At 29.6% G+C, this 15,592-nt stretch overlaps 1 protein-coding gene across 1 annotated transcript in view; it reads right to left on the bottom strand.

Moving 5' to 3' along the window:
- Positions 1 to 15,592, bottom strand: part of Ncam2 (neural cell adhesion molecule 2) — a 472,605-nt gene that overhangs the window by 12,804 nt on the left and 444,209 nt on the right. Inside the window, exon 16 of the mRNA XM_026411794.2 lies at positions 592 to 796. Coding sequence (XP_026267579.2) covers positions 592 to 796 — 205 coding nt within the window. The remainder of the gene's footprint in view (positions 1 to 591; positions 797 to 15,592) is intronic.

The raw sequence follows: 15,592 nt of genomic DNA, 5'->3' as shown, positions 1-15,592 counted from the left end.
GAAATTTAAAAATATAATGCAGTGTGATGTATAAGATGTGTTATAAAGGAAATAAAATAAAATTTTAATTGTAAAAACCAACTGGTTGGAAAATACGTGTTTATTTGTTGTAAAATTCCTCTCTCTAAAAAACAAATGCCAAATGTCTTCTTTGATATAAGGAGGGCAACTCAAAACAGAGTAGGGAGGAAGAGCATGAGAAGAAGATTACCATTAAACAGGGACGAGAGGTGGGAGAGAAAGGGAGAGAGAAGGGAAATTGCATGGAAATGGAAGGAGATCCTCAATGTTATACAAAATTACACATAAGAGGAGGTGAGGGGAAAGGGGAAAAAAAGAGAGAGAGAAATGAATTACAGTAGATGGGGTAGAGAGAGAAGAGATTATTTTTTGAATAGAGGGTTCTCAAAGCCATTTGGCTCTTCAGGGTGTTATACTGAAGGCAATATAGACTTAATTCATAGACCAGGCAGTGAAGTGCTCAGTCTTTACAGTTAATTTCCCCTTGGAAATCCAAGTCCCCAGCTAAAGCACTCAGGTTTAACTGTGGTATTTGGTTAAAGTGACATGGTACAGATGCCTTATACTCACAGATATGCAGCTTTCCCTTCTTCCAGTTCTTTACTTTTGCCACTGGAGCCACTTTTCTTCCCACACATTCTCCTGGTGATGCACATCAGTAACCCACATTGTCGAATAAAGAAGCAGCTGACATCTGTTACCACAAGTATTAGCAAAAGTGCAGCAACTCCCAGGCCAATGACTGCTCCAAGTCCAAGACCATTAAAAAGTGTGTCTTAAAAATAAAGAAAACAATTTCATTAAATATTCTAATTAAAAAGCCTAAACAACCAGTTTAAAAATTAATCCTAACAAGGTACATATTCAAATAAAAAGGAAAAAAAGTCATAGTAACTGGCAGACTTCAACTTCATGATTGTTAGGACCTATTATCTGGCTTTCAAACCATATTTTAAGCATGACAAGTTAATGACTAAAATTTTTTCAAACTTTCTTTTCTTAAAAAAATTCTAAGTAACTCTTTTCAATATACTTCTAGATTCCCTGTGGGGAAGATTATGAATATTATCATATTCCAAACTGAAATTTATCAGAAAGTCAATGTCATTATAGATCATTATGATGTTAAAAGGAAAATATAGTCAAAGATCCTGTAAGAGAGATGTTACATAAATGTTCTTTATGGAAATATTTTAGTTTTAAGACTTAAACTTACAAAGGGATGGCTCTAAGCACTTTGACAGATAATACATTTTAAAATACTGATGAATATTTTAAAAATTATCATTTTAGAATAAATGGTTTGCTTGTATTTTTCAGTAAGTATTTTAACAAACAGATTCTATTAGAGGCTATTTTTACCAAGTCATGGTACTGAAGACCATGAAAGGTCATATCATGAAAACTCATAGAGAAGGAGTGTCAATTTTCCAAAACATATGGCTGCAGGAAATTCCCAATGATATGCATAAAATATTCACAAACAAGAGGACTGGGAATAGAAAGGAATATGCTGATTGACAAAATGGAAATTATAAGGAGGAAGCTAGTAGTAAAATAAATCATTACATGTCTGTACTTGAACACAAGGGAGGACCACACAACTATAACAATATAAACACTTGATAGTGTGTTATCTAAAAAAAGATGATAATGTAAGATAATTTTATAGACACTCAAAATTATTAACATATATATGTTAAAAAATTTATTTATACATTATAAAATTGTGATTATTCCTTTGGGTAATGAAATATATTCATTATCAACCATGATAATGGCATGCTCTTTTTATCAGATATGGAACAGAAATGACAGATACAGGTAGATATATAAATTTGGGTTTTAAGAAAATGACTCATAAATATATATATAACAACATTTTTCTGTCTTATTTTTAAATTTAGATTGCTTATTTTAATAATGACTAGAGAAACAGTGACTCGAAATCAGAAGAAATGTTTCTATCCTTAGTCTACCATTTGCAGATCTACTTTGAATACATTTTTCTTGCAGAAGGAGTTTCATATCCACATTTATTTTACTTTTCCCAGGAAATAAATATAACTCATTAATACTTTAAACACTCTTGGAGTTAAAAAATAATATTGCTGTTTTTGAATTGCTGGCCTGGCTTATTATTCACTTCCAAATAGAAATGATTGTCTTATGAATCTATTGTTTAATAATGAATATAATTCAGCTAAGAAATATGGTTGATTACATGTAAAGCTAAAATATTTTCAAAATATTTTAGATTTGGCTGGTTAGTTTTCAAATGATAAATATTTTATTTGTGACCTTTTAAGAATTAAATATATTGATCTGCTTCATTTCTAGCTTTAGAAAACTGACTTTGTAAAGCATCTTATAGTAAAGGAATATTGATGCTAAAAAAAATCTTTTATTCTTTTCTAGAGAAACATAAAATTTTTTAAATTGGCAATAAAATTTTGAAGGTTATTTGAATTTTATATTTATGTAAAAGTATATATATATCTGTGCCATTGCAGAGGATAGGGGTAAGCATCCAATAAATCTAAGCATCAAATCAGTCTCTCTCTCTCTCTCTCTCTCTCTATATATATATATATATATATATATATATATATATATATATATAATTTTAAAAAATATGTCTTTCATTCTTAAAATTCATATGAAAGAATAGCTAAAGCAATTCTGAACAAGAAAAGAGAAAAAGGAGGCATCACAAATCCTCACTCAAATTATATTACAGAACTGTAGTAACAAAAACAGCATGATATTGGCATCAAAATAGACATGAAGATCAATGAAAAAGAATGGAAGACACAGAGACAAACTCTGGAAACTATTGAAAACAGACAGCATTTTTAATAAATCGTGAAGGAAAAACTGGATATCCACATGTACTAATGAATTTTGATCATTATTTTCTACCTCTCCCCAAAGTCTAATCAAAAGGGATCAAAGATGTAGAAATAAAATGAGAAACTTTGAAACTGCTGGCAGAACACATAGGGTCAACTCTCCATCATATAGGTATATTCACTGACTTCCTTAACAAGACCCCCTAAGCTCAAGAAATAAAATAAAGAATCAATAAGTAGAATGGCATCAAAATATAAAGTTTCTGCAGTGCAAAGGAAACGATTAAAAGAGTGAACACAGGACTTTTGGAATGGGAGAAAATCTTTGTCATCTACTCCTCTGACAGGAGATTTATATTCAAATATAAAAAGAATGTAAAAAAAACTCACTGTGAAAAAAATAGTACAATTTAATAAATGGGCAAAATAACGAACAGAATCTTCTCAAAAGAAGAAACAGAAATGACCAAGAAAGATATGAAAAAATGATCAGCATCTCTAGCAATTAGGAAAAGGAAAACCAAAACTGCATTAAGATTTCATCTCACTCCATTCAGAATGGCAATTTTCAAGAACAATAAAAATAATAAATGCTGGCTAGAATGTGGTGAAAAAGCTACACTCTTTCATTGTTGAGTGGACTGAAAGTTAGTGCAACAACTCTAGAAAGCAGTGTAGATAGTCCTCAGAAAACTAGGAATGGAACTACCATATGAATAATGTATCCCACTCTCAGATATTTATCTAAAAGATCTAAAATCAGGTTACTGTGGCAATGTAGCCACTTCAATGTACAATTAACAATAGCCAAATTATGGAATCAACCAGATACCTGTGAATAGATGAATGAATTAAGAGAACATGGTATATATACACAATGGAGTTTTACTCAGCCATAAAGAATGAAAGTATAATATTTGCTGGTAAATGGATAGAACTGAAGCATATAACGCTAAATGAAATAATGCCTTTGTGGGTAAATGGAGAAAAATCATCCTAAGTACAATAAGCCAGACTCAGAAAATTAAGGGTTGAGTGTTTTCTCTTATACGTGAAAGCTAGAACAAAAGAAAATCAATGGAGTAGAAATAAGATAATGATAGGGAGGGAAGAAGAAAGGAGAAGAAGAAGAAATATGGAATGAATTTAACAAAATTATGTTCCTATATAAAGGTACCAAAGAAAATTTTACATTTATATAAGTGTAGAAAAAAAAAGAAGTTTAGTAAAGTAGATGAGGGAGAATAGGGGGAGGGAGGAGAGAGGAAATGTGTAGGGGGAATTTAATTGAAATGACTTTCACAAAATGAACCCAAAATACTGTTTAATTATAATGCTCTAATAAAGAAAAAATATAAAAAGTAGTTTTTATATTTAAAAAATAGCTTAAAAATATACTCAAATGTTTATATTTGTCCTATCCTATAAGGTAGACTATAATATTTATAAAAGCTAAATTTTTATTTTTTTCTCCACAAATTTACTGTTATGAAAATTTTATTTAAAATATTGATTTTTCAAAAGTATAGCCACCTATAAAATGATAGTAGTATAATGTGAGGACTAGCAGTGACTTTTTTTTAGAGACAAATTTTCTTCATTTGTAATTTAATTGTGCCTTAATTGTGGCTTAAATGTTCAATAAATTGGAATTGAGTATAAGTAAACATTAAGTACTTTAAAATTACTTTAAATTAATTTTTTTTCTTTTTCAGGTTTTTCAGAATATTTACAAAAGTTTTTTATACCATAATTTGTATGACACACTATTACCTAAAAAATAACAGTATTATCAGGTCTTCTTTACAGATGGGAACACTGAGGTCCAGAAATGTCAGTACCCTAAATCATATAATAAACCTTAAAATTGGAACTGTTGAAATGAAAGACTATTTAACTCCAGGTCCTATATTTTTATGTATCTGTTGTAGTCAATATTTTATATTGGATACTCACCATGAAATAGTAAAATATAGGAATATATTTTGGTAGATATGGTGAAATTTGTAATATTATTATACAATTTGTATCCATTCACCTTTTTTGTTAATCAAATAATAATTAACAACCATTTAATGAGATACCAGAATATCAATTATATAACTTGTGTTTCTGCTTCCAGCTTTTTGATATCATTTAAAACCGTTCTCATGAAACATGGACTTTACACAGGAATTGAATAAAAATAAATAATTTAGGAATCAAACAGCTTAGATATCTATCTTTGCCTCATATTTTAGTATTGAAATAAAAAATGACGAAGGGAAACGAAGAGAAGGGAGAAAGGGTAGGATTGGGAAGACAATGGAATGAATCTGACCTAACTTTCCTATGTACATATATGAATACTCTCCAGTGAGTCTCAACATCATCTACATCCACAAGACTGGGCTCCTAATTAGAATGAGATATTCCCCATGTTTGTATAAATATGCCAAAATAGAATCCACTGTCATTTATAACTAAAAAGAATAAATAAAAATATATAAAGAGAGCAAACATGAGGATCAGTCTGAGTTTATTTAACTTTTTGCTCACTGCATCATTCAAACTTCATTTCATTTGGCAATTAACTACCTCAATTGATCTAGTTTCTCAGATCTTTATGTCATTGTACTCTAGTTTCTATTTTTAAAAAGTATTAAATTCAGAAAACTAAGTTAATCAAATTTGTTAAATATATACATTTTCTTTTTTCTGTTATAAAATTCTCTACTGAAATGCTGAATGCATTTTAATGAAATTAATTGTATTTGACCATACCTGTATGACCATTTAGTAATAAAGTCATTAAACTCAGCCTTAACTAGGTGCCATGGTACTTGCCTATAATCCAAATCACTCAGGAGGCTGAGGCAGGAGGATTGAAAGTTCAAGGCCAGTCTCAGCATTTTAGGAGGGCTCTAAGCAACTTAGTCTCAAAATCTTAAAATGGCAGAGGGCAAAGTATGTGGCTCTGTGGTGAAGTGCCCTGGGTTCAATCCCCAATACAAAAAAAAAAAAAAAATCTTCCATTTTGACTCCTTAAATAACTACCATTTTCTTAAACTGTTTCTGTTTTTGTACATATAATCTCAAAGTAGACTGAAAATGAATTTCAGAATATGGAGTCACCATTAGACAAGGAGAAAAACTTAAAAGAGATCTAAGATAAAGATTGGTTGTTGCTCCTAGAAGAGTCGTAACTGTTTTGAGGAGCAATATTGCTCAATGTAGCAAGCCACTAGATTAAAAGTGTGAAAGACAAAGAGAACACCTTTTTCAAAAAGTTCCTATTTGTCCCTCATCATGACATTACATACTATATAATCTATAATGTGGAAAGATACATTGTATAGTATACAGGAAAATAGAGATGAGCCCATTTGTGTCTTACATACATGTTCATGGTTCATCCTTCTAGGGGTAGCTACAAAACATCAGATGGAAAATACATGTACAAATCTACACAAAAATAGGTATGTGAACGTATGTGGAAAGATCAAATTAATGAGACACAAAACTCTGCATCTCACTGCAATTCTATCTAGTGAATTATAATGACATAGAATATTTTGGGTTGTTTGTAAAGAGCAACAATATTGCTGAACAATCCTATAAAATAAATTTATTTAGATTCAGCAAACATGACAAATTATTCTTAGAACTTGCATCATTTAAAGAGTGCAGAGTTCATTCTTCAATTGAACAAATTCGATGCTTTTATAGAACATAATAAAGATACTACATAACTGTTTTGAGAGTTCTTAAAAATATATTTATATATTATATGTTATAAAACATACCCCAAAACATCATCTTTGAGACACTATGAAAAATCCAGTTTTAACAGCTTCAGTTGAAAATATTAGGAAATGTGTAAGATGCCAAAATGTTTATTGAAAACATTAAATGTACTGAAAAAATAAACACATAATAAATAGGCAATTTTTACTCATAAAATACTTAAAGTACTGGAAATCTTTTTCTTCAGGGTATATTTTCTTTACGATTTGGAAAAGACCTAAATATTTTCATTTATGGATATCTAGGAATTTTATTTTCATTGTTGAATTTCATAGTGATACCTAATGTATTTTCCAATCCTTTGGAAGTGTGTAAAGGGATATCTAATGTTACTTACAGGGATGATCATATCCTACTAAAAATATACTTAATTATTGAATAGTTTTAATTAGTTAAAAATTACATATGTTTGGACTTCAGTAATTTTCTTAATTAAACAAATGGAGGATGATAAATGTGTATAAATCCACATAAAAACCACATATATTTTTGTAATACATTTTAAGTGGTTAGGAAAAATTTTTCCAAAATTATCTACTTTTATTGGTGCATTTCAATTATACAGAATAATGGGTTTCATTATGACCTAATACACATATATAAAAACAAAGTTTGATCAATTTCACTCTCCAACACCCAATTCTATGTATTTGAAACATGATATTTAGACCTTATTTTCAGATTGTAATCACAAATAGAAAAAAAAAAGAAAAAAATTTGATTCACTGGGGTTATAAAATTCATTTGAATTTTATATGAAATCACTGACATTAGTAAACTGTGAATGATGTGTCACCATTTTCATTTATCTAAACACTACAATTCCCTTCTGTAACATGGGGAGGTTCTTCCAACATTTATGCTGTTCAATGTGCACCTCTAAATGGATGGGTACATTGAAATTTGATTTGTATTTAATTTCCCTGTATGAAAAAAAATGTTTGAACATCTGACGCTTTCAATGTCAACACTCATTATATCAATTAGAGAGAAGAAAATCATGGCAAATTGCGTGAGCAAGGATGATGTAAAATATGATACTCCTTTTATTCAAAATTAAATTAGCTACAAACTCTACAGCAACTATGATTGGATTTTAAAGTTTTGGGCTTTTCTAGGCTACTTTAAAAAATACTTCCTATATACATTTAGAGATAGATTAAGTGTACCTTCCCAACTACATTTTAATTTTTAGTGTAAACAGGTAATATAAAGTATTTATATGCATAAAAATGCAGTGCACTTTAAAAATATCAAAATTAACTTAGAAAGATGATATATACATGACTATATTTCTAATATCTTTGTTTTTTTACACAGTAGATTGTGTTTTTACCTATCAGCAACCCATGCATTATCTGTGAAAATATCTAAATAAAATCATTATTTTATCCTTGATTTTACTATTGATAAAATATCAATTTCAATACTCATGCATTCTAAAAAAAAAGCTCCTTTAAACTCATGTATGAAAGCTTTCTGAGAATTAGTAAGCTTTACATAAATGTCATTATTTATTTGCCATATCTATTATTACAGACATTTTTATTTGTAGTACCTTCTTGTTATTGTTTATAGTAGTTTTAAAATAGATATCTCTATTTTTACCTAAACAGTTATAAAATGTAAATCCATATTTTACAACTTCTAATTAAACTTAATTACTTTTCTTTTTTTTCTCTTTTCTTTTTTAATTTATTTTTTCACTGCTGGGTGCTGCACATTTTAAGTGCATGCTCTACTCTAAACTATACCGCCAGTCCAGAAAAAATTTGAAATACAGTTGTTTTTGATAAACTCTTTTTAAGGTCTACATCTTAGGATCATTTCCATTTTTTTTTTTTTTTTTTTTTTTTTTTACTTTTAGATACACATTATGGAGTAGACCAAGGGGAATGAAATAAAGGAAGGGACAGGTGGGACAGGGAAAGGCACTGAAATGAATCTGTCCTAACTTTCCTATGTACATATATGAGTAAACCAGAGTGAATCTCATCATCATTCACATCCATAAGACACTGATTTAAAACAAACAAAAACCCACCACCACCACCACCAACAACAACAACAAAAATCATATAATTAAATATCAGAAAGATCATTTGAAAAGAAGATGGGGATAGGGAAAGGAAAAGGAGAGGGGGAATGGAAGTACTGTGGACTGAATTAGAACAAATTATATTCCATTATTCTATAATTATGTCAAAACGAATCCTATCACTATGTATAACTAAAAAAAAAACCCAGAAAGATATTTCTTAAAAAGAGCATTAAGTATTAGAACCACCTTACAAATTGTTCATAAAAATGTATTTTTTTAACTCAAATAAAGAAAATAATTAAATTTTTAAAATATGATTCTTTTATAAATTTATTTATTTTATTTACAGTGTAAATTTTCTTTTTGGTAATTCTCTTACACTTAAATACCATTTAAAAGACATTCTTGATCTTTGTACAACCAAACTAAAAATAAATGACTGCCATATGATTATTAGACATATTTATTGTTGCTCAAATGTGATGTTGACTTTTGTTCAGTACGGGGATAGATGTATTTTTTTGTATACTTTTTAATTATAATACATTTTGTCTTCCTAGTGCACATTATTATTTTGTTATTGTCACAGTTATATTTATTTTACTGTTTTTTCAGACATATGCTTCTTCAAAAAGTAGAAAATAAGATACAAGCTATCAAAAGGTAATACAAAATGGATCAAATTTGCCTCCCTAAAATAAAGATATGTTTCTTTTATGTCCTCATCTTTTAATCTGCCATATCTTGGAACGTCATATCATTCATTAGATTCTTAAAAGAGTATTTATGTCTTTCAGTTTCCTCATGAAATAGACTTAGTAGCAAGTTTTTTAAGTTCACTGAAGTTTATGCTATTCAGATATAAAAGGACAGAGAATTCACTGAAAACTGTGTGGGCAGAACATGTCTTGTGCAATTTTCAATGAATATTTTAAAGGTAAAAATATGCAATGGTAATAAAATCTGTAATCATTGTTAAAAGAATGTTGTTATCCTAAAAAAAGCTACAGAAATCTTAATAAATTATATTCTGAGAAAAAAGTTTTTAAGTATAATTTTTTTTAAATTAAAAAAATAAATTTACATCATAATAATGAGTAAAGTTCATATTGGTATGAAATTAAAACAGCTTAGTCTGAGAATTTTTAGTTTTTAATATTTTTGCAAAATAATTTGTTCTATTTTCAAATGATCATATATATAGTTCATAGAGTTTTATTAATGGGTCTAGAAATAAATTGTAAAGTTCATGTGAAACATTAATACATTTAAATTGAAATCTATTTCTTATAAATTTTTAGTTTTCTTAATTCTTTTATAATAGTATTAGCAGTGTCCACATATTATTTGAGAGATTTGAAAACTTCAGATTTTAAATATTATAGGTAAAATTTACTAATAATGTTTTCAATGAACTTTCTTTCTTTTTTTTAAAGAGAGAGAGAGAGAGAGAATTTTTAATATTTATTTTTTTAGTTTTCGGCAGACACAACATCTTTGTTTGTATGTGGTGCTGAGGATCGAACCCGAGCCACACACATGCCAGGCGAGCATGCTACCCCTTGGGGCACATCCCCAGCCCATGAACTTTCATAATGAATTTATTAAACACATTTTTCTAAAAGAATACGTTTTAAAATTAATGTACCATTATATAATAAGGATTGATTGTTGCAGAACATTCTCAAAATATTTACTGAGCAATGACTATGTATGAGAACAATTGGTAATTGCTAATATTATATAAAACTAAATAATGCAGAATCTTTGTCCTAATGGTGCTCAGTAACAAAAGAGAAGGTAGGACTATGAATAAACTGATAAAGGAACAATCTGGTGAATCCCTTTCAGGGGTAAGCAGTTTCACACCCTATGAAGATCATGTAATAGAGAGATTGACTGCCTAGAATACCTAGGGATGTTTCATTAAGCAGGTGAAATCTGAACTGGTCTGAAGTTCTCATCAGAGAAGGGAATAAAGGCTCTTCTAAGAGAAGCAAGTGGTGTGTGCAAAGATAAAGGGAGTGAGGAGGTATTTTTTGGAGTACAGTGAGGAGATCACTGCAGGGGGAAGTGCTGCCTACACATAGGGTGAGTAGAGTGGTAGTGGAGGACTTAAAAGATACAACATCATATTATTTTATATTTTAAGTATGACAGGGTCAGGAATTTCTTTTATGGGAAAGAGTAGCATGATCTAACTTGTGTTCGAGGAGGGAGTATTCCAGAACTGTACAAGGTGGTCAAGATGCATGTGAAGCAGGAAGAGAAGCTGATCATGGCCCTTCAGGCCAAGTGGAGCCTGCATCAGGAACTGGAGTTCCTGCCTGTAGACAAGGAGAAGCTTCGAGCTGCGGGAAGCTAACCATAATGTTTTAACAGAACTTGATTATATTTGGTAAAGTAATGTGGTTATCCATGTATATTTTAAATCCTCAGGCTGCTTTCAGTACATTTTTATAAAGTATTCTTGTCTTTTATATGGACTTATTTATGTGCACTCAGATGAATAGGCTCATAAATTGTAAGCTCTTGATACAGACAACCCATGGCTTATTACCAAAATTTATTTTCTCACACCCCTGCTTTTAAGGGGCATAAAGACTATATTTTCATCACTTATTCTTCTCCATGGTGTCTCTATTCTCCAGTATTCCTGAGGGCTCATCATAATGCTCTGTTACATGTATCACTACTTATTTTACATATAAATAGCAGCCCAAACCTGTATTTCAAATCACTTTGTACTACTTGGAGATAGTATTTTGTAGGAAGAAGGATTAAAAAGGGAACAATGATCAACCAAACTATTTTTATCCCCTTTAATATCTGTTTCAAGGCAAGAAAATGTGTCTTACAGAGGACATTTGATTTAGTAATGTATACTGTTTCAATAGCATTTACATATTGTTTAAATAGCATTTATATTTAAAATTATATACTTTTCCCCATAACACTTTATCTTCCTATATATGGTTGTATACTACAGGAGAATTATAAACTAAATACACTTTCAAAGTATCTTTTGCATTATCATATTTTCTCATCCAGTGATAAATTAGTTAAAAAGTTTGTACTCATCATTTAATTCATCACAATGGTTATTTGAAAGCTCAAATAAGAACTAGACTGATGACTTTCTTCTATGGGAGATCATCATGTATTGGAAGTTGTAAGACACACAATTTAGAATGTAGTGTGATTCATTGCTTTCCTATTGGCAAAAACAAACAAAACAAAACACAAATCAGAACAAAAACTTGGGATAAGTATAAAGTTCATGGCTGGTGGTAACAAAGCAAGATAGAGAATACAATTGAGAAAGTTTTGAAGAGTGAGAAGAAACCTTCCATTTTATGGCAGAATTCAATTTCTATCACAAAACAGCATGAATTTAAAAAAAAGTATAAAAATATATGATATACTTGTGATTAGCAGGTATGTACAGATATTAAGGATGGGATATGGGAGATGAATGGTGGGAGCTGGGCTTCATTAAGTGACGAATGTGGAGATTAAGGAGAATGAGTTTGAAATTTAATATGTAATCAAATAAGTAAAAAAAATCACAAAGTAGCAATGCCAACAACAACAACAAAATTTAGAAAGTGTGATCATTTTCAAAAAAATGGTTGGAGGTCATTAAATGTGCTCAGCACAGGAAACAGAATCAGCTGCAATTTTAAGAACAGTTAGTAGAGGTCTGTGCTACAGCAGTGGCTGTAGAACGCAACTACTCTTAACTTCTCTCTTATCCATGCCCATTTCTTTTCCATAGTCTATACAGGCATGCCAATTCTCTAACTTATGTTTGGTTTGAAAGGTGAGGAAGCAGTTAGATCCAGCCTCTTATATGTGATCAGAGATTGAAAAAACAATAATAATTAATTGCCATTAAAATAGTTTAAAATGCACTGAATACCAGAGTCTTAATATTATAAAATTATATTACATGTATGTGTGATTATGTATAACTATTTTGCATACTTTTACTTGGAATGACATTTTAAGTGGTCCACCATGTTAACACTGCTATTTAAATATCTTCCCAATATGCCTTAAGGTTTTAGTGTTTCTTTTAAATAACTCTGTATAAAAAGCAAAAAATCTAAAATATAAATAAATACCCTCTCTAGAAATTTCTATGCAAATCTTCAAATTATTGATATCATTTGATGTGAGAAAATAAGAACCAAAATTAAAGAAAATAAATTGCTAATTTGGGGGGGGGAAGCATGGCTGAAGACAAAAGAGTAGAAAACAGATTTCTTGTGGTAAACATTTCAAATTACTGAAAACTTTAGAAATTATATTTTAGAGGTTATTTTAACAAATCTGGAGCAATAATAAACCACAAGAAATTTTGGAATATGTGAAGTCCTTGAACAATAAAATACTTATTACCTTATCTACATTGAATATCACATAATTAAACATGTGACAAAACTTCTCCTTTAAAAAAAAGGAATAAAGAGCATACAAAATATTTCCTATATCTTTCTCTCTCTCTTTTTTTGAGGGGGTGGGAGTACTCGGGATCCAATCCATGGGTGCTTTACCACTGAGCCACATCCCCAATCCTTTTTAATTTTGAGACAGGGTCTTGATGAGTTGCTGAGGTTTTTATCAAATCTGTGATAAACCCACCTCAGCCTCCAGAGTTTCTGGGAGAGTAGAAGTGCTGCACCACACCTGGCAATAAAGTTGGGCTGTTTTGTTTTTGTTTAGGTACTGGAGATTGAACCTAGGGCTTTATGCATGTTATGCAAGCACTCTATCACTGAGCTAGATCTCTTAATTATATAGTCAAATTCCTACTTTTGAAGTTTATTCCTACACTGGGTATTGTTTTCTCCGAGTAGTCTTCATATCTGATGATATGTATTGGAATGCATGTTAGATGTGTCTTATTCCCCATATGAAAAATGTAGTATTTATTGGCTAGTAGGAAGGGGAGGGAGCTTTGTAAATCTGAATGACTTGATCTGAAGAATACTGGCCAAATTGGTTAAAGAACTGAATAATTTAAATGTTCTTTTCTTAACCATTACCTGATCCAGTTCATTTTTCTGTTACTATAAATTTTTGCATTTTTTAATCATATAAGACTATAAATGCAAAATAGAGAAAAATACATGGATGGTTTATACTCTTATTCTCTTCGGAATTTCTGATAACAAAATTTTTAGTTTTAGATATTAACTGTAGTGTGTCTTAGGGACTTCAAATTTCTAGAGTTATGCCAAGAGGAAAAAATGCCTACATAATTAAAACTACATGTTTTAAACATGTTAGTTCATTTATAATGTCTCTTATTATATGGTTCATATTAATTAGTACATTTTATACTATCAATTATAAAATAGAAGTATAGATTTTCAATTTACTTCAAAATCTATTATGGCAAGTAACCAAGATATCCCTTAGTAGGTAAATGGATAAATAAATGAAGGTACATGAAATACTATTTATGAAGAAAAAATCTTATTAAACCATAAAAATACATGGACCCTAAATAGATATTACCTTATATAAATATTACTAAATGAAAAACTAAAAGCTTATTGAAAAGGGTGCATACCTTCTGATTTCAACTCATGAAATTCTACAAATAGCAAAAGTCACAACCAGCAAAATGATGCCTGCTTACCAAGGGTTAGAAGGGGAGTTAGGGTGAGTAGACAGCACTAAAGAGAGTACCCTAATGGTTGGTACATGTCATTATATATTTGTCCAAACTCAGAAATGTGAAATAGCAAGAATGAATCTTGGTGGAAATTGTGGATTCTGGGTGATAGGTTCCATTGCCAAAAATGTATTAATGTGGTGTTTGATACAGAAAACAGTAAAGCAGGAGTAACGTCAAGAGATCTGTGGAAATCACCTTCCTTTCAATTGTTTCTGTGACACTAAACAGTTCTAAAAATTAAAGTCTATTTAAAAGTACAAAAAATATTATGATGCTTGAGTGACTTTAAGGGAATGACTTTCATGCATGTGTTGATTGAGAATTCTGTAAAAACTAGGTTCATTCTTTCATGTCCTCTAGTAACTAAAACACGGTTATGTATTAATAATAAACATGTATGTCTTAAATGCTTTTAGCCTTGCTATTTTATATGATGGAACTCATCAGAAATCTATATCATACTTTTCTTTAGGGAAATATTTTCTATTCCCTCAAATAAACTTCATGACAGAGCTGGTCAATCACAGATCAGTATATTAAAATCCTAAACAACATTTTAACTGTTTTCTACCAAAAAGAACAGTGAAGCAGAAAAGTTTTCTTGTCATTATTTAAGAAACTCAGATAATTTTACATTTAACATTCCACACAGTATACATATCTAATTCAGCCTCTGTAAAAATAAGAGAAATAATAACCCCTTTAAGATTTAGTTCATGGATTACTGAAAGCAAATGTCAGTTTGAGAAAATAATTTTTATTTCTACTTTAACAATATGGAAATGAAAATATTCTTCTATTTTAAATATTTTATAAACATTTTCTCTTTGCAATTTTAAATAAGAAATGAATAAAGAAACTTTTATAAAAAATTATGAGTGTTTACGCTATATATTTTGACTTCTTAAAATAGAAATAATAGATACTGAAGTAGAAACACCTGATTTTTTAGATGATACTAAGTAAAAAATATCATTTTATAAAACTAGTATAAAATTACTTATTTCTACCAATAATATAAGTTCACTCTTTTAAAATGTTACCATAAAATGGATAAAAATAAGAAAAAATTATTAAAATTTATTGGATTCCACAGATATAGTGTATATTTGTTCACACTGATTATGGGAAATTAATGTATATAATTGTTTAAGTCAAAAAGATAACATTTATCTAATAGAAACAAATTGATTATACATGGTT

This window comes from Urocitellus parryii, chromosome 2 (genome assembly GCF_045843805.1).
Source record: "Urocitellus parryii isolate mUroPar1 chromosome 2, mUroPar1.hap1, whole genome shotgun sequence".
Lineage (NCBI taxonomy): Eukaryota > Metazoa > Chordata > Mammalia > Rodentia > Sciuridae > Urocitellus > Urocitellus parryii.
Note: the sequence above shows the minus strand (reverse complement) of the source record. Positions and strands in the feature narration are given on the sequence as shown.